The 20,076-nt window shown below is 44.9% G+C and overlaps 1 protein-coding gene across 1 annotated transcript in view; it reads left to right on the forward strand.

Moving 5' to 3' along the window:
- LOC139471453 (pre-mRNA 3' end processing protein WDR33-like) overlaps nt 1-14,050 on the forward strand; it is a 29,916-nt gene extending 15,866 nt beyond the window's left edge. The window contains exons 8-16 of the mRNA XM_071253815.1: nt 89-215; nt 2,528-2,682; nt 4,128-4,206; nt 7,503-7,613; nt 9,179-9,276; nt 10,169-10,249; nt 11,234-11,863; nt 12,536-12,592; nt 12,957-14,050. Coding sequence (XP_071109916.1) covers nt 89-215; nt 2,528-2,682; nt 4,128-4,206; nt 7,503-7,613; nt 9,179-9,276; nt 10,169-10,249; nt 11,234-11,863; nt 12,536-12,592; nt 12,957-14,050 — 2,432 coding nt within the window. The remainder of the gene's footprint in view (nt 1-88; nt 216-2,527; nt 2,683-4,127; nt 4,207-7,502; nt 7,614-9,178; nt 9,277-10,168; nt 10,250-11,233; nt 11,864-12,535; nt 12,593-12,956) is intronic.
- Nucleotides 14,051-20,076: the final 6,026 nt, after the last annotated feature.

Raw genomic sequence — 20,076 nt, forward strand, 5'->3', positions numbered from 1 at the left:
ACGTGTAAGTGCCTTGTTTGAATTCCTTATTGGAACTTTCTTGCAAACTCTGATACTGCTTATTTGTGAGACACCCATTGATTTTCAGGCCATGGTGCGGACGTGAAGTCGGTGGACTGGCACCCACAGAAGGCTCTCATTGCCTCTGGGAGCAAGGACAACCAGCAGCCAATCAAACTCTGGGATCCACGGTCCGGACAGAGTCTTGCCACCATGTAAGATATATGTGCTGGAATATACTTAAAACAAAAGCTAGTCTTGTTTGCCAGCTCCAGAATTCTGCATGAGCACTGTTTGACAATTACACTGCTCCGCTGGTCCGAGTCTAGCATATTTTCTTTAGGACCAGTAAAATTTAACAAGTGCTGGTCCGGTGGCCGAGTGTTATTTTGGGGTCAACAAAAGTAATTTAAGTTTACTTTTTTTCGACTATATTCTTAGCATAACCAGCAACCTACACAACCCTGCATGGTACACTGGTTTCTCATTATCAGTGTGAAGAGAAGTAGTACGTTTTAAAACCCATTTAGGTCAGGACTAGCGATCCAACATGACAGTAGATTTTTCTATGTGCTGGTCCTTTGAACCACTGACATATTAAGGGCAGCGGGGTAGTGTAGTGGTTAAGGTGTTCGCTCGTCACACCTAAGGCCCAGGTTCGATTCCCCACATGGATATAATGTATGTAGCCCATTTTTTGAGTCCCCCTGCCTACTCACTCACTCACTTGGTCAATATGAAGGTCACCTTCAACTACAACTTACAACTACATATTCCGACTAAAACAAATACCAGCCTAGTTCGGCAAGGGTGAAAACTGGACTTTTATAGTCAGTTAACGCCCCCTTGCCTCGGGAAGATGGATGTGTATCAATTTAACAGTTAATATTACACAACACGCATGACGAAGACAATTTTTCAGTTTCACACATTGTACTAGAATGTTTCGAATTGGGCTGAAAATTAGGTACTAGACCGCTGATTGTAGTTTCCCTTTAACCTTGCATATTGCAAGGTAACTGAATTCTGTTCTGTATTGGTTTAAAACAAATGCGCTTACTCTATATCAGTGTTGGTTTCCAGGGCGAAATAGGTGCCAGTACCCCTCTCTTGTTAAAAGTCCACTTATACCCTGTTCACATGCGCCTCTATGCAGATGTGTGTATATGTGCATACGTGTGTTGAAATACATACGTGAGGATACTTGTCATGTGAATGCATTTACTCGTGTGTATATTTACACCAGGAGCAAATTTATATCATGTCTGTAGCCGGTGCAAATGTAAATGTAAATTTGCACTGTGTGTACATGTTGCAATGTGAACTTTTATGTAAACATAAGAGGATGATCTAATTAATATCTGTTCTTTTGCCAACACCAAACAAATTGTCAACAGTTGCCAACTTTTATGCGGATATACAGAGTTGAGCAGACAGTGTTTTCTTTAGGTTTCATGGAGTCAACACATGTTGCTTAACGCGAAAATTTTCGGAGAAGTAACTCTGTTCGCATTCAACTTTGATTGGAAAACAACCTGTTTTGTTTTGAAAGTCGTAAACAGACTGACTCATATGTGTGCCTTACAAAATTTAATCTTTATTGAAACACCTAAGTTGATTTTCATTTGAACGCATAGTAAATTTACATACACGTATGTATAGTTACTCATTAGCAAAATAACTTATGTGAGTAAATATTATGCGTGTGAACGGGGTATAAGTGTGTAATGTTCCATGGGTGTGCAAAAGTGAAGTGAATATCATATTTTTTATCCTAAACAATCTATACCAGTCATTAAAAGCAACTTAATGAATCAGGTGGTCAGTCACAGTGACTTGGTAGATGGCTTGTTAACATACTTGGAAAGTTTGGATCATTGCTCATAATATCAATCATTCATGACCAACTCGTGTTATTCCGGGACAAGCCGAATAACGACTCGTGCCCCACTAATGGCCATTTTTGCGACCGGGTTCCGTCATAGCGCAAACGGGCTAAAACAATTGTCAACTCGTTGCGTAATGGTTCACTTACATTTCCCCATATCTTATATATTTTTCAAATGCATTTTAATCCACATCGGGACGTGCGGAATTATACAGTATGATTGAACACATTTAACTGTGTCTTTGGTGTATTTTTAGGTGCAAGACATATGTAAAATCAAAAATTATTTCTGAGGGATTCTTTGACGAAGAACTTGAAATCATGCGCGCATTCTGATTGGTTTGTCATATTTTCGCACGTAACATTCAACGATAGGGGGACGAGTCTTCTTGCAGGTTACGGAAAGGGGCGAGTGGTGACGAATGAATATCAATCACTGGATTATTTGGCCCAGAGTTGATCGTTTACAGGCGGGTGTCATAGCTGGAGTAACGCGGAGTGCAGCATTATTTTAACCACAAACACACACATACAAAGTCTAATCCGATCCTGCATGGATTTGCAAGGAAATGTTTGATCAGCTATTTATTAAAGATCCCAAGACAGTTTGATAAAGGTTTTATTTCCCTATCTGTGTAGTCATGCTCACAAGAACACTGTGATGGATCTGAAGTGGAACCGGAACGGCAACTGGCTGCTGTCCGCATCAAGAGACCATCTGCTCAAGCTGTTTGACATTCGGAACATGAAGGAGGAGATCCACACATTCAAGGGGCACAAGAAGGAGGCTACTGGTGGGTCGCATGACACAACATGTGATACGTGAAGATCCGGGGTAGAATAGGTCTTCAGTAACCCATGCTTGCTGTAAAAGGCGACTATGCTTGTTGTAAGAGACGACCAACGGGATCGGGTGGTCAGGCTCGCTGACTTGGTTGATGCATGTCATCGTATCCCAGTTGTGTTGATCGATGCTCATGATGTCAATTACTGGATTGTCTGGTCCAGACTCGATTATTATACAGAGTGCCGTCATATAGCTGGAATATTGCTGAGTGGGGTGTTAAACAACAAACAAACAAACAAACAAACAAAAATAAAACACATACATGCCAGGCACCAGATGTAGGAAACAATGACAATGTGGCAAGAAGTTCTCAAGTCAGGTTTTGTGATGTTGGTACTGAAGAAACAAAAAACAGGAAAATATGTTGCACAGAGCAGCCAAATGGATCGAGTAGTCAGGCTCACTGTCTTGTGATTGTGTCATCATGGATTGTGGCTCATGTTGTCAATATCTGGATTGTTTGGCTCAGATTCGTTTATTTTTAGGCATCATCAAATAGCTGTAATCTTGTGGCATTAAACAACACACATGTATCACAGACACAGGCCCCCCTGCCCGCCCGCACGCACCACACACCACAACACCCCCCACATACCACAACACCCCCCACATACCACAACACCCCCCACATATCTGGATTGTTTGGCTCAGATTCGTTTATTTATAGGCATCATCAAATAGCTGTAATCTTGTGGCATTAAACAACACACATGTATCACAGACACAGGCCCCCCTGCCTGCCCGCACGCACCACACACCACAAACCACAACACCCCCCACATACCACAACACCCCCACATACCACAACACCCCCCACATACCACAACACCCCCCACTCACACCACACCACACCACACCACACCACAACCACACCACACCACAACCTCACCACACCACACCACACCACACCACAACCACAACCACACCACACCACACCACACCACACCACACCACACCACACCACAACACCCACACACCCCCACACCACAACAACCCCAATCCACCACAACAACCCCAATCCACCACACCACACCACACCACACCACACCCCCCACCCCACCCCACCCCACCACACCACACCACACCACACCACACCACACCACACCACACCACACCACAACACCCACACACCCCCACACCACAACAACCCCAATCCACCACAACAACCCCAATCCACCACACCACACCACACCACACCACACCCCCCACCCCACCCCACCACACCACACCACACCACACCACACCACACCACACCACACCACACCACACCACACCACACCACACCACACCACACCACACCACACCACACCACACCACACCACACCACACCACAGATCCTTTAACCACTGACTGTAACTGATGGAGACAATGACCAATGACTGTTTGTTGCAGCTATTGACTGGCATCCCATTCACGAAGGCCTGTTTGCCAGTGGAGGGTCTGACGGTGCTCTCATGTTCTGGATGGTGGGGTAGGTTCACATATTAGTTTTTTATGTATGTACATGAGTGTGTAGAGAGTTTTAGTAACCCATGCTTACCATAAAAGGCGGCTATGCTTGTCATGAGAAGCAACTAACGGGATCAAGAGGTCAGACTCCCTACTTGGTTGATGCATGTCATCATATCCCAATTGCTTGGATCGTTGATGATGATATCAATCACTTGATTGTCTGGTCCAGAATCGATTATTTACTGACCGCTGTCATATAGCTGGAATATTGCTGAGTGCGATGTCAAAACCAAACAAACAAACTAGAAACCTTTCCCTGTGTCAGCAGTTGTAGGTCAGCAATGGCTGATGTTGAGTGTAGGTCAGCAGTGGCTGGTGTTGTGTGTAGATCAGCAGTGGCTGATGTTGAGTGTAGGTCAGCAATGACTGATGTTGTGTGTAGTTCAGCAGTGGCTGATGTTGTGTGTAGGTCAGCAGTGGCTGATGTTGTGTGTAGGTCAGCAATGACTGATGTTTGTAGGTCAGCAGTGGCTGATGTTGAGTGTAGGTCAGCAGTGGCTGATGTTTGTAGGTCAGCAATGGTTGATGTTGAGTGTAGGTCAGCAGTGGCTGATGTTTGTAGGTCAGCAGTGGCTGATGTTTGTAGGTCAGCAGTGGCTGATGTTGTGTGTTGATCAGCAGTGGCTGATGTTGAGTGTAGGTCAGCAGTGGCTGATGTTGTGTGGAGGTCAGCAGTGGCTGATGTTGTGTGTAGGTCAGCAGTGGCTGATGTTTGTAGGTCAGCAGTGACTGATGTTGAGTGTAGGTCAGCAGTGGCTGATGTGTGTAGGTCAGCAGTGGCTGATGTTGAGTGTAGGTCAGCAGTGGCTGATGTTGAGTGTAGGTCAGCAGTGGCTGATGTTTGTAGGTCAGCAGTGGCTGATGTTGTGTGTAGGTCAGCAGTGGCTGATGTTGAGTGTAGGTCAGCAGTGGCTGATGTTTGTAGGTCAGCAGTGGCTGATGTTGTGTGTAGGTCAGCAGTGGCTGATGTTGTGTGTAGGTCAGCAGTGGCTGATGTTTGTAGGTCAGCAGTGGCTGATGTTGAGTGTAGGTCAGCAGTGGCTGATGTTTGTAGGTCAGCAGTGGCTGATGTTGAGTGTAGGTCAGCAGTGGCTGATGTTGAGTGTAGGTCAGCAGTGGCTGATGTTTGTAGGTCAGCAGTGGCTGATGTTGAGTGTAGGTCAGCAGTGGCTGATGTTTGTAGGTCAGCAGTGGCTGATGTTTGTAGGTCAGCAGTGGCTGATTTGTGTAGGTCAGCAGTGGATGATGTTGAGTGTAGGTCAGCAGTGGCTGATGTTTGTAGGTCAGCAGTGGCTGATGTTGTGTGTTGATCAGCAGTGGCTGATGTTGAGTGTAGGTCAGCAGTGGCTGATGTTGTGTGGAGGTCAGCAGTGGCTGATGTTGTGTGTAGGTCAGCAGTGGCTGATGTTGAGTGTAGGTCAGCAGTGGCTGATGTGTGTAGGTCAGCAGTGGCTGATGTTGAGTGTAGGTCAGCAGTGGCTGATGTGTGTAGGTCAGCAGTGGCTGATGTTGAGTGTAGGTCAGCAGTGGCTGATGTTTGTAGGTCAGCAGTGGCTGATGTTGAGTGTAGGTCAGCAGTGGCTGATGTTTGTAGGTCAGCAGTGGCTGATGTTGAGTGTAGGTCAGCAGTGGCTGATGTTGTGTGTAGGTCAGCAGTGGCTGATGTTGAGTGTAGGTCAGCAGTGGCTGATGTTGAGTGTAGGTCAGCAGTGAGTGATGTTGAGTGTAGGTCAGCAGTGGCTGATGTTGTGTGTAGGTCAGCAGTGGCTGATGTGTGTAGGTCAGCAGTGGCTGATGTTGAGTGTAGGTCAGCAGTGGCTGATGTTGAGTGTAGGTCAGCAGTGGCTGATGTTGTGTGTAGGTCAGCAGTGGCTGATGTTGAGTGTAGGTCAGCAGTGGCTGATGTTGAGTGTAGGTCAGCAGTGAGTGATGTTGAGTGTAGGTCAGCAGTGGCTGATGTTGTGTGTAGGTCAGCAGTGGCTGATGTTTGTAGGTCAGCAGTGGCTGATGTTGAGTGTAGGTCAGCAGTGGCTGATGTTGTGTGTAGGTCAGCAGTGGCTGATGTTTGTAGGTCAGCAGTGGCTGATGTTGAGTGTAGGTCAGCAGTGGCTGATGTTTGTAGGTCAGCAGTGGCTGATGTTGTGTGTAGGTCAGCAGTGGCTGATGTTGAGTGTAGGTCAGCAGTGGCTGATGTTTGTAGGTCAGCAGTGGCTGATGTTGTGTGTAGGTCAGCAGTGGCTGATGTTGAGTGTAGGTCAGCAGTGGCTGATGTTTGTAGGTCAGCAGTGGCTGATGTTGAGTGTAGGTCAGCAGTGGCTGATGTTTGTAGGTCAGCAGTGGCTGATGTTGAGTGTAGGTCAGCAGTGGCTGATGTTTGTAGGTCAGCAGTGGCTGATGTTGAGTGTAGGTCAGCAGTGGCTGATGTTTGTAGGTCAGCAGTGGCTGATGTTGTGTGTTGATCAGCAGTGGCTGATGTTGAGTGTAGGTCAGCAGTGGCTGATGTTGTGTGTTGATCAGCAGTGGCTGATGTTTGTAGGTCAGCAGTGGCTGATGTGTGTAGGTCAGCAGTGGCTGATGTTTGTAGGTCAGCAGTGGCTGATGTTGAGTGTAGGTCAGCAGTGGCTGATGTTTGTAGGTCAGCAGTGGCTGATGTTGTGTGTTGATCAGCAGTGGCTGATGTTGAGTGTAGGTCAGCAGTGGCTGATGTTGTGTGTTGATCAGCAGTGGCTGATGTTGTGTGTAGGTCAGCAGTGACTGATGTTTGTAGGTCAGCAGTGGCTGATGTTGAGTGTAGGTCAGCAGTGGCTGATGTTTGTAGGTCAGCAGTGGCTGATGTTGTGTGTAGGTCAGCAGTGGCTGGTGTTGTGTGTAGGTCAGCAGTGACTGATGTTGTGTGTAGGTCAGCAATGGCTGATGTTGTGTGTAGGTCAGCAATGGCTGATGTTGTGTGTAGGTCAGCAATGGCTGATGTTGTGTGTAGGTCAGCAGTGGCTGGTGTTGTGTGTAGGTCAGCAGTGGCTGATGTTGAGTGTAGGTCAGCAATGGCTGATGTTGTGTGTAGGTCAGCAATGGCTGATGTTGTGTGTAGGTCAGCAGTGGCTGGTGTTGTGTGTAGGTCAGCAGTGGCTGATGTTGAGTGTAGGTCAGCAATGGCTGATGTTGTGTGTAGGTCAGCAGTGACTGATGTTGTGTGTAGGTCAGCAATGGCTGATGTTGAGTGTAGGTCAGCAGTGACAGACAGTATGGATATTGCAGATGTGACCGTGAAGTTGGCAGTATGGAAGAGGCTCATGAAGGGATGGTGTGGAGCCTGGCTTGGCATCCCCTGGGACACATCCTGGCATCTGGATCTAATGACCACAGCACGTAAGTCAATATCAGGTCCACAATATCGCCAGAGATGCGATGAGACGAGACCAGGGGTGATAGGTCCATGCTAAACCATCAATGTAGCACTGAGGCCAAGGATCCATTCCACAAAATAACTGTAGCAATAAGGTGACCGTAACTCCAATACCTAACGACTATTGTTGTGCTATTATCTCTGTGGAATGGAGGACAGCCTCCGTGGTTTAGTGGTAGAGCGTCTGCCCGGAGAGCGGAAGGTCTGGGGTTCGATCCCCGGTTGCGTCATACCAAAAGACGTTAAAAGATGGTACTTATTGTTACCCTGTCTGGCGCTCGGCATTTATGGGCTAAAACAAGGACTGCTCGGCTCGGAGTCAGTATACTGTGTCTGAGTGGGGTATTCATGTTAAACTGCAGCATGGTATCTCAGTGTGCTAGCACTATAAATCGACATCGGCAATGTGTGAAGCCCATTTCTGGTGTCCCCCGCCGTGATATTGCTGGAATATTGCTAAAAGCGGCGTAAAACCATACTCAATCACTCCAAACTTGGTTGGTTTCCCAACATGGGTACAAGGTGTGCATATGGCTGAAATATTGTTAAAATCTATGTGAAACAATACTGTATCTGCATGTCACAGGTGTGGAACTACATCTACTGAGGAGCAAAAGGTCATGGAGCCTGTCTTATCTTTATTTTTCTGTTTTTTAAAGACCGCATCCGTGGTCTAGTGGTAGAGCGTCCGCCTGGAGAGCGGAAGGTCCGGGGTTCGATCCCCGGCCGCGTCATACCAAAAGACGTTAAAAGATGGTACTTGTTGTTACCCTGTCTGGCAGGGACTGGTCGGCTCGGAGTCAGTATACTGTGTGTGAGTGGGGTATCCATGTTAAACTGCGGAATGGTATCCCAGTTGGCTATCACTATAACGGCATTAGTCCAGAGCAGTACAAGCAGCCACACGTACACGTACAAGTTGGATATTCATGTTAAACTGCGGCATGGTATCTCAGTGGGCTAGCACTATAAAGTATACTACTATATAAGTGCAATAATCTTGGATGCAACGTTAAACCCAATTTCACCTCACCTCCCCTCACCTGTTTTTTAAAGGATGGTGTTTTAAAGTTTCCATTTGAAAGCCGTCTTTAAACAGCTGGAATATAGCTGACTGTGGCGTTAATCAATCACTTACTCTATTTTGTACTCATGAATATACTACACACACTTTGTCTTAAGTTTAAATTGGGGCACAGATGGCCCAGTTGTCTAAGGGATCGCGATTCACTGTGCCGAGGTCGTCCCTTGGGCCAGAAAAATATGATTGTGGGTTCGAATCCTGGTTCACACCGATTATGTTTCTAGGTTTGTCAGCACCATACCATGCTCATGGGTTTCAACCAAAGTGGTAAACGTCTGAGACCTGCATCACTTCGGGCTTGCCTCCCACATTAAGCTGACACGCCGCGATATAACTGGAATACTGTTAAAAGCGGCATTAAACCCAACTCACTCACTTTCTCCATTTTGTGCTCATGATTATTCTACGCACACTTTGTCTGAAGTTTTAACGCATTTTGAACAGGAAATTTTGGACTCGAAATCGTCCCGGAGACACAATGAGAGACAAGTACAACCTCAACAACCTACCAACGGGCACAGAGCAGGAACTCCTGGAGTATGGTGAGAAATAGAGACTCATCCGAGTGTCTTTTGATATCAAATATATCTGCACGAGTTGATAAAAATCGAAAAACTCTGAGGCTTGCCGAGACATTTTTCAACTTTTATCTACAAGAGTTGAAAGTGTCGAATAGACACGAGGGCGAGATTTTATTTATCATCCAACATCATTCTTCTAACTTTTTCAGTTTGTAGACAGTCATAAGCAGTGTCTTATGTGTAAAAAGTACTGCTAACAGTTTCAGTAGCAGAACCATCAGTGATGTCATTTGATTGTGACGTCATGGTAACCAATGACTTCACAATGGTCTGCAAAGCATTGTGATGCAATTTCATTGCAGCGATATCTACAATGTAGATATTGCTTGATCTCATACAAGTGATATCTCCTGTGGGAGCCAGTTTTGGATGATAATGTCATGTATCTGCTCTGGCACTTTGAGGGGGCTGTGCAGAGTTGCGTCCCTTGGGCTTGGCAGATACCTACGATTGTGGGTTCGAATCCCTGTGTGCCCTGTTTATGTTTCTGGGTTGTCAGCACCATACCCTGCTCGGAGGTTTCATCAAAACATCTGAGACCTGCATCACTTCGGGCTTTGCTCCCATGTTAAGCTCACATGCTGTATTTAACTGGAATTCTGTTAAAAGGAGTGTTAAACCAAACTCACTCTCACTCACTCTTGTAGTGTTGATACAGAGATTTCGAGAATAGATCCTAGACAATGCTGGTACCCAGTATTGTATGCTTGTTGCCATGTGAATTCGTTACAAAAGAAAGCCCACCAGCACCCAGTGTTTGTTGTGGTGTGGTGTGGGTAATATCTGTCAAATACTGATTTGTCTGTCCCAGCCTAGATTATTTGCAGGTAATACGCTGACTTCACTGTTCCAGATCTGGAGCCCCAGCTGATGCCCAGTTTGCCAGGAATGGGCCTGGAGCATGGTCTGCCACCACACCTCAGACCTAAAGAAAGTAAGGATGTTGTCACTTTCTTCCCTTCTTGATGATATCCTGTTGGCATTGTGCCCATGCAGAAACATATCTCTTACAGATTTGACAGAACTGCTGTTCCACGAGAAGTACCAGTTAACTTTTATCAGGACCAGTATTTTAATGACATGAAATGTTGACATATTTACGTAACAGATTGAAAGTGGAAAAAATGACGGCATATTTGTATTTTGGGAAGTGAAGTGTTTTGAAATTATCTTACTCATTTCTTACTGTACAAGTGATTTTATGTAGCATTAGTGATATTGGCTAGTCTAGGTGGGTAAAAAACTTGGAGGGTAAAAGACTTGGTAGGTAAAGGACTTGGTGGGTAAAAGATTTGGTAGGTAATAAACAGAGAAGACATAACTCGTAATAGCCACTGGTGGCGCTACGATCGAGCCCAGGAATTCCAGCGTAGTTCGGCAAGGGTGGGAACTGGACTTCTAAAGTCAGTTAACTCGTTTGCCTAGGGAAGATGAGAACTTGGTGGATAAGGGAAATGGACCTCAAGGAAAGTAGGCTATGATTGAATATATTTGATTGATCGATTGGTTGTGAGGTGTCGGGAAACAAACATGCTCTTTTTTATGCAAAATGTGTGAGTAGCGGGTGCTACGTTTGGGGCAGGACATGCTTGCCCTTGCGACCACCTGGTGTCTTTAATGATAGTGGTGCATTCACATGATTTTCACTGCTGTTTTGCCTTTATGCCCAGTGGGTCCTGATTCGTGGGATAATCATTATTCTCTGGCATTGACATTTTATGTTATTCATGTTTCAGAGGGGCGGTCGGGTAGCCTAGTGGTTAAAGCGTTCGCTCGTCACGCTGAAGACCCGGGTTCGATTCCCGACATGGGTACAATGTGTGAAGCCCATTTCTGGTGTCCCCCGCTGTGATATTGCTGGAATATTGCTAAAAGCGGCGTAAAACCGTACTCACTCACTCACTCACTCATGTTTCAGATGTGGAGGAGGAACTGCCATCTATACCTGGTCTGGACTGGTCAGCAGATGAACCATTCCTTCGGCAGTATGAACGTGACTGTGCGCCCAAGAAAAAAGTGCCATATGCCAGACCAATTCCCAAGTCTTTTGAGAATGCATGGAAAGGCAATAAACAGTCTGGGGTTCTCGTTCCTGAGGAGCAAGAGGGCCTACCCGAAAAGCCCAGTTCACGGAATGACCCACGGAGAAGGGACAGAAAAGAAAGGCATGGTCGAAATAGGAGCCCGGATCGTGGGTCAAATAGGCATGGACGTGATCAAGGGGGCCGAGATCATGATCGGGATCAAGGTCAAGATCAAGGCCAGAGGTCTCACCAGTTTCAAGGTCAAATGCAAAAAGGTCCTCAAGGTCAAATGTTGCAAGGTCATCACAACCAAATGCAGGGGCAGAACACTATGGGGCAGCCTCAGAATTATCAAGGTGGCCCAAATCAACAAATGCAACCCAATCAGTTTCAAGGTGCATCTCAAGGTTTCATGCCAAATCAAATGCAGGGTCAAGGTCAGTTTAGACAGGGACCAGGATTCCACCAAATGCAAGGCATGATGGGAATGCAAGGCCCTCCAGGCATGATGCAAGGTCAGGGAGGTAGGTTCAATTATGTTTCAGCAAACGTAACAGATTATGAGAAATAGTATTTATTTTCCTGATTCAACTGACCACAGCTGGAAACCACAATTAGGACTTATTTCTATTTTCCATTTGATAGAACAGAAACATCTAAAGATATGTAAATATCACAAAAGTTGACCCACTTTTACAACTATGGAAACGTCATAGAACAAACCAGATGACCTCACCATTGAATGTGACGCCACCTATCCCTATCCTATAACGTCACCTAACAACGGGCATGATATTGGCCCGTCGTCAAGGAATATGCGGGCATTATCAAGTTACAGTGACCTGCTCATTTCTGATAACAATAACAATATATGCACTAGACCCGTGAAAATGCGGGGTAGAATAGGTCTTCAGCAACCCATGCTTGCCATGAAAGGCGGCTTTACTTGTTGTAAAAGGCGACGAACGTGATCGGGTGGTCAGGCTTGCTGACTTGGTTGATGCATGTCATCGATCCCAATTGCGTGAATCGAGGCTCATGATATTAATCACTGGATTGTCTGGTCCAGACTCGATTATTTACAGACCGCCGTCATATAGATGGAATATTGCTGAGTGCGGCGTTAAACAACCAACCAACCAACCAATACATGCACTATGTAGATACTAATACCAGTTTGTGTGATGCGTGTCCAGGTCCAGGTCAGTTCATGGGTCAACAGCAGATGGGAGGGATGCAGCAGCAGCAGTTTGGTGAGTATCTGTTTCCGGCAACATTTATTATTTTATTTTTTCGGTTAACATTTGGCCACTGGATTTGATGGATAGAGCATCTGCTCGATTGTTTTGATCCCGGCCTCGTCATACCAAAAGTCGTTAAAATATTACCTCAGCCAGGTTTAAATCAAATCCGACTATCAGTTTATTAGCTCTACTTACTCTAAATTTTGTAAAAGGATAGAAAAGGACTATAATATATAAAGTGCAATAATCTTAAATGCAACGTGACCTGACTCACTTTCACCTTTTCGACTGACTTGCTGTGATATAACTGAAAAACCATTCAATGCATTGTTAAGTTAAACTCACTCACAAACTCACTCCAAACTGTGTGCAGGAGGTCAAACTATGCAGCAAGGAATTAGAATGCCACAGCAGCAACAGCAGCAGAAGCAACAGCAGCAGCAGCAACGACAGCAGCAGCAACAACAACAACAGCAGCAGCGGCCTGACTCCCAGCAACAGATGCGCGATGGTCAGAGAGGTGGTCCGGGACAGCAGTTTGGGGGTCAGCAAAACAACGGGAATGGAGACATGGACCTGAGAGGTCAATGGTCAGGTGGGCGTGGCCAAGGACAGAGGGGTGGGGCTGATGAAGACTTTCGCCAACGTAGTAACCAGCAGCAGCAGCAGCAGCAGCAGCAGCAGCAGTTTGGTCAGGACAGAAGAGAAGGATTTGGTGGTGATCAGCGTCGTTTCGCTAGTGGTGGGGGAGGGAGTGGTGCTGGTGGGGGTGGGGGTGGGGGTGGTGCTGGGGTTTGGGCTGGGCCGGGGTCTGGGGGAGGAGGCGGGGGTGGTGGAAAGAATTGGGAAGGAGATATGGACTTACGGCAGCAGAGACAGGAAGAGGGAAGGGGACAGTTTCAAGGCAGGCAGCAGAATGTGGATGTTGATGATCGGTATGGACGGAGGGGTGGGGGGGATGTAGATGAGAGGCATCAAGGAGGGAGGCAGGGTGGAAGGGGAGGGGGACGTATTGGTGGGGGCATGTATGACAGTCAGCAAGGAGGGAGAGGGGGTGGGGACAGAAGTGGACAGGACAGGGGAGGGCAGGATAGGGGAGGACAAGGGTTTTATGACAGGCAGGATCAGGATAGTCCGATGTCCCAGGGAAGGAAGAGGGGCTATGATGAGGGCCCTGGAGGTACGTCTGGTCGGGGCGGGGGACAGGGAATGGCACAGGGGGGGTATGGTGGGAATCAGGGGGACAGGGGCTCGAAGTATGGCCGGACAGGAAATGAATCGAATTGGCAGGATCAGGGAATGCAGGGAGGGGGTCAAGGAGGAGGGGGAGTGGGTGGGGGTGGGGGTGGGGGAATGTACAACCGAGGGATGGACCAACACCGAGGGGGGTTCAGGGGGAGTCCACAAGGTAGAGGCGGGGGTTTCAGGGGCCGAGACGGAGGGTTCAGGGGAGGTAGAGGAAGATAACCTACAGTGGAACAAGTTCCGTTTTTGTCAAGAATGGTCACCCGGATGTGCGTTTGCTCGAAAAGAAATTATAGTCACAAGCTATGTGATACTGTGCTGAATTAAATCAGTACATGGTAATACATTCATTGAGTAGACAGTTCAAACCAAAACTGTATCTGAACACATCTACGGTTGCTCTGGTTACTGTGCTGTTAGCACCAATATCATGATCTCCTGGTCAATCGTGGACGAACCATGGGATATGGACATGGTGTGTACCTCACAGTATTGTATAGTTGGATGTACCGTCACATTGACTGCAATTCAGATTCCTAACATGGCTGTGCAACATTGTGCATATGGATCTACCCGCCTTCTTTTTGACTGGAAATGAGTGATGTTCCCTGCCGGAAAGGACAATTTGATAAAGGCAGCCTTGAATTGTTTTCATTTGTCATTCTCACTGATATCATGTAAAAAAACATTTTCATTGTACATTTTATGAAATAAGTAATCATTTTGGTCATTAAATTTTTTGTGTGTAAAATGGTCATGCTTAAAGGTCACTTTTCATGAATATGTATATTTTGACATCCTGAATCATAATAATAGCATGAATAAAATTTACTTTGCAATGTCTCTGGTGTAAGTTTGTGTTTGTATACCATGTCTATAATGAGATGCAAAGTGAGACATCAGGGCCCACTTGCACAAAGCGATCTTAGCGCTAAGATGATCGTAACTCCCTTACTTTAACATAGGCTTACAACAGCTGTAGCGCTAAGATCGCTTTGTGCAAGTGGGCCCAGATCTGTATTGCATAGTTTCAGTGAAAAAAGACGGATGTCGAAGCAGGTCTTAGCGTTTCATACATCCAAATTCCAACAGAATAAAGGGGCTCATGATTTTCCTGTTTTAAGTTTTAAGCCAGACACTTGCGGGTTAAAGCTCCTCGCACCATTAGCCCGTTCGCAGAGCTCTCTATACCATAGCTGCCAAGCTCCTCACAGCGGTATCATATCCCATTCCATTCGTCACCACTCGCCCCTTTCCGTAACCTGCAAGAAGACTCGCCCCCCCTGTCGCTGAATGTAATGCGCGCAAATACGACAAACCAGTCAGAATGCATATGCGCGTATGATTTCAAGTTCTTCGTCAAAGAATCCCTCCGAAATATATTTTTATTTTACATATGTCATGCATCTAAAAATATACCCAAGGCACAGTTAAATGTGTTCAATCATACTGTATAATTCCGCATGTCCCGATGTGCTTTAAATTGCATCTGGAATATATGTAATATATGGGGAAATATAAATGAACTATTACGCAACGAGTTGACAGTTGTTTTAGGTATGCCCGTTTGCGCTGAGACGGAACTCGGTTGCAAAAATGGCCATGAGCGGGGCACGTTTCTTAACCAGTGAAAGCTCCCCACAGTGATAAGTGGCTGCAATCATGCTTGGAGTTGAACGCACAACCGACTGACCGTTATGTTTACAAACAAGTGATGATTGATGCGACGCTGAATGGGGTGGAGTTTGTTTGATTTTTTGTTCGTCTGTAATTTCGAACCAATCTGATTAAACAAACAAAAGGTAAATTCATCTGGGAAATCTGGTCAGTCAAAATTCACTATGATGGCATTCTCAAAGACATAAACAAAAGTTACATTACTACATTTGGGACTAGAAGGCAAATTTAACGATTCTGGGAAGGAGCTTGCCCACTAGTATCTAAATATAGTAGCTTCCTGACGACTGCTTAGATTAAATGTCACAACATTCCTGACGACCTTCACTGCCCAAATACAATGCAATGAGCGCCTACCGAATCTCAACCAAAACAATGTAACAGATTTGCAATCATTGTTAACAATAAAATATATGCACTCCAGAGTGTGCTAGCCAGTTTTTTCGTTTGTATTAAAAATTAAGTTATTGAAGTCAATTCTTAAATAATATAATTTCCATTGACATTATATAGAAAGCTATCACGTTTCATGGATAGTTGCCAAACTATTGGTACTAAAATGTTTAATGGATTTGCTTGAAAATGTAAAGAGGCAATTTCTACCATACCAACACGGTACGTGCAAGTGTCACGGTCGCTGTTCTGAGACGCGTCGTAAGAACAGTTAACGTAAATATTATATAAAAATTAGACAGCAAATGTTTGATTTATGATTGATTTATCTTACACCTTGGCCATAATAAAGGTTTGCTTAATTTAAGAAAATGTTATAAACGTAGGGACACTGCCACGGGCTTTAATATAAGCAAGAATTACGTTTGAATTTCATGGCGAAAGCACAATAGTCCAGCCAATCAGAGGTCAATATTGAGAACTAAAAGACTCCATCATAAGCTGTACGTTGAGTTTCATATTTTTGACAATGGAGAAAATAATGTAAACAATGTAATGTAAATATTGTCCACTGATTACACACTGTACAGTGTGCAGAAATGTCGTTATTAATACTATTGATAAATGCAACAAGACAAGAGTGAGTGACTATGGTTTTACGCCGCTTTTAGCAATATTCCAGCAATATCATGGCGGGGGACACCAGAAATGGGCTTCACACATTGTACCCATGTTGGGAATCGAACCCGGGTCTCAGGCAGCGTGACGAGCGAGCGCTTTAACCACTAGGCTACCCCACCGCTCCTCTGGTCAAGAGAACCTCTTCCCTGCGCCCCTCATGGTTTATTCTCCGGGCAGTGTTTTATTGTACAATAAGCAACTACTACTCGTCATTTATTTCTTAAAAAATTAAATACCTTTTCACAAAACGTTATTAATTTTAATTAAGATCTACCTGTGTGTCATACATAATAACTGTATAAAAGTAAAACGAAGGACAAGATGTCGCATGGCAATCAGCACAACATGTTGGTGGTTTTTCATTGAGGTGCAAACAACCCCCCAAAAAACAAAAAAACGACAGGGTGTGTCGTTAAAAAAATAAACATTTGAGACGACTTGATCAATAATGAGTCCTGACACCACGACTGCTCAAACATTCGCTTATATGACGTGGCATGGTGCGAATCAATCTCCCAATGACAATTTGAGGGAGTATCCGCTCTTCTTGGAACGCCTGGCCCAACTCCGCTTAATGTTGCGGTGGCCATTGACGTCTCCCGAACATGACCCCGACGTGCTCTGCATGTGGCGGAGAGGTCAGGACTCGTGGCTAGGCTAGCCATTGCATCGGATGACTGTTGGGGCCAGTTTGTTGTCTCAGGAGAACTGTGACCTTTCCACAGACAATAAGCAGTGGCGTTCTGGCACTCAAGGCGACCCCGTCCGATATTCTTACAGTGAGTGAGTAAGTTTAATTTTACGCCTCTTTTAGCAATATTCCAGCAATATCACGGCGGGGCACACCAGAAATGGACTTCACACATTGTACCCATGTCGGGAATCGAACCCTGGTCTTCGGCGTGACGAGCGAACGCTTTAACCACTAGGCTACCCGACCGCCCCGAAATTGTTACAGACCCATCACATATCTGTTTCGTTTTGATTTTGGTTTTAGTTCCAAAACTGTTCCGAAATCTCTGTTAGTCATTTTTCAAAGCTGATCTTTCTTCTGACGACCGATCCTGACATCAAGATCCCACAAACTTGTACAAAAACTGTCGAAAATATTAAAACTTGTGCATTTTTCAAAAACTATTTACAACAATTGTTTCAGTTATTACAAACGACGGTAGTTCGTTAGGCGACCTACATCTCGGCAATTTTAGAGAGAGAGAGAGAGAGAGAGAGAGTATTTTAATAAGATGTCACGTGCAAATAACATATACATACTGCATAAAAACAAGTCGCAAGTTACCAAATTGCCGACTACCTTTAGTACAAAATAAAAATAACCATCAAAACACCTATTTATGTGTATGTTAACACCAGTATGATTAGACCACTTGATTAGTACATACGTGCAAGTTTTAAATGTTAGGGAATATCTTCTTTACATATCTGACCACTTATTTTTTTCATTAAACAAATCCACCAAACTGGTTGCCACCGGTTAAGGAAACCTACAAACAAACTAATACGAGTTTATTGGGAACAAATTTGCCCCAAGTTGTCTCTTTATGACAACTTAACAACAAGACTTGAGACACAAGGTCAGGACATCCGAACAGTATTGCATGTAATATATGTTGGTGAAATTATCTTTGATTTAGGTGCTAGGTTGTCACAATTCACCATAGGCGTTCCAAAAACCTTTGTGAATTCGTATCCCAAATTCGCTCTGATTAGGTTTGACCTCCAAACACCCATGGGTTATCACAGTTGGTGAATGTCTATACGCGTCTGTAACAGTATTTCAGTTGTATCAGGGCGTGTCAGCTTGATATTGGAGGAACGCTCAGGTCGTAGTACCAAACCCTCGTGGGTTATCACAGTTGGTAAAGGTCTAAGGCGCGTCTACAACAGTATTTCAGTTGTATCAGGGCGTGTCAGCTTGATGTTGGAGGAAAGCTCGAAGTGATGCAGGTCTTAGTACCAAACCCTCGTGCGTTATCACAGTGGTGAAGGTCCATACGCGTCTATAACAGTATTTCAGTGATATCAGGGCGTGTCAGCTTGCTGTTGGAGGAAAGCTCGAAGTGATGCAGGTCTTAGTACCAAACCCTCGAGCGTTATCACAGTGGTGAAGGTCTATACGCGTCTACAACAGTATTTTAGTTGTATCAGTGCGTGTCAGCTTGATGTTGGAGGAAAGCTCGAAGTGATGCAGGTCGTAGCGTCAAACCCTCGTGGGTTATCACAGCTGATGAAGGTCCAAGGCACGTCAACATTATTTCAGTTGTATCAGTGCGTGTCAGCTTGCTGTTGGAGGAAAGCTCAGGTTGTAGACGTTTACCACTTCGGGTATGTTGCTGGCAAATCTTGAAATTACATCATGACGAGACGGGATTGGAACCCACGATCATAGATAGTGACATTATTTGTATTTTCATTTTTATTGCCGATCAAAGAAATGAATCACAATAATTCCGATTATCTCGAAGTGATAGGGAAGGAATGATCCAAATCTTCGAGATAACCAGATTTCGAGGTAGAGATAATCAGAACATGTACATACTTTCGGTAAAGGGTCGAAATCTTGTATAAGTGGTAAGTTAGAAGCACTGGAGTTAAAGATTACCGGCTGACAGGCCACACGCGCGCACACAACAACATTGCGCGGTTTACACAAAGTTTCAGATCAGATGTACAAATCAGTGAGGTTGATATTTAAATGCCCCAATAATGTACAACACCTGTTTTCACTCGAACAAATGATTCAGTTTTATGCAATATTTGTGAATATAAATTGTCAACATTTCAGGGAAGTGTAATACCACAGGATGAGAAAAGCCCCATCAAAAGAGAACGCCAGGAACACATTCGGAGTGAGTGAGTGAGTTGGGTTTAACGCCGCTTTGAACAGTATTCCTGTATCACAGCGTGTCAGCGTGATTTAGAGGAAAGCTAAACATATACGGAACATATAGCATAAAAAAAGACAGAAAATAGACACCTTTAGAAATGTTTAAAAGTACTCTGTCGGTGAAATACTAAAGTTTAATACAGTACTTTTGTCATGTTTACATAAGCTTTCAAACGGAGTATAGTTAAAAATGTCATTTGTAAATAAACCATACATCTTTAACTCGAAGTCCGACTGAAAATACAACGAGTTACCCGGAGTTCGAGACTAGAGTTCCGATGTAAGACCATAGTGCATAAGGATTCTACCTGGGCCCCAAACTAAAGCTCGAGATAACAGAGCTCGTGTTAACGATATGTATCTGTACCTACATGCAATGAGAAAGTTAGAAGCACGGAATAAATCATCTTCCCGAGGCAAGGGAATTAACTCACTATGTAAGTCCAGTTTGGAAACTGGGCTTTTACAGTCAGTTAATTCCCTTGCCTCGGGAAGATGGGAATAAATAAGCAAACAATTTCAATACATATTTTGATACCAGGGACCAGACACACTACGATTGACCCTGTATATCGACTTATTAAGAGGGCTG

The sequence above is a fragment of the Haliotis cracherodii genome, unplaced genomic scaffold (assembly GCF_022045235.1).
Source record: "Haliotis cracherodii isolate W230 unplaced genomic scaffold, xgHalCrac1.p SCAF_22, whole genome shotgun sequence".
In the NCBI taxonomy this organism is placed as follows: domain Eukaryota; kingdom Metazoa; phylum Mollusca; class Gastropoda; order Lepetellida; family Haliotidae; genus Haliotis; species Haliotis cracherodii.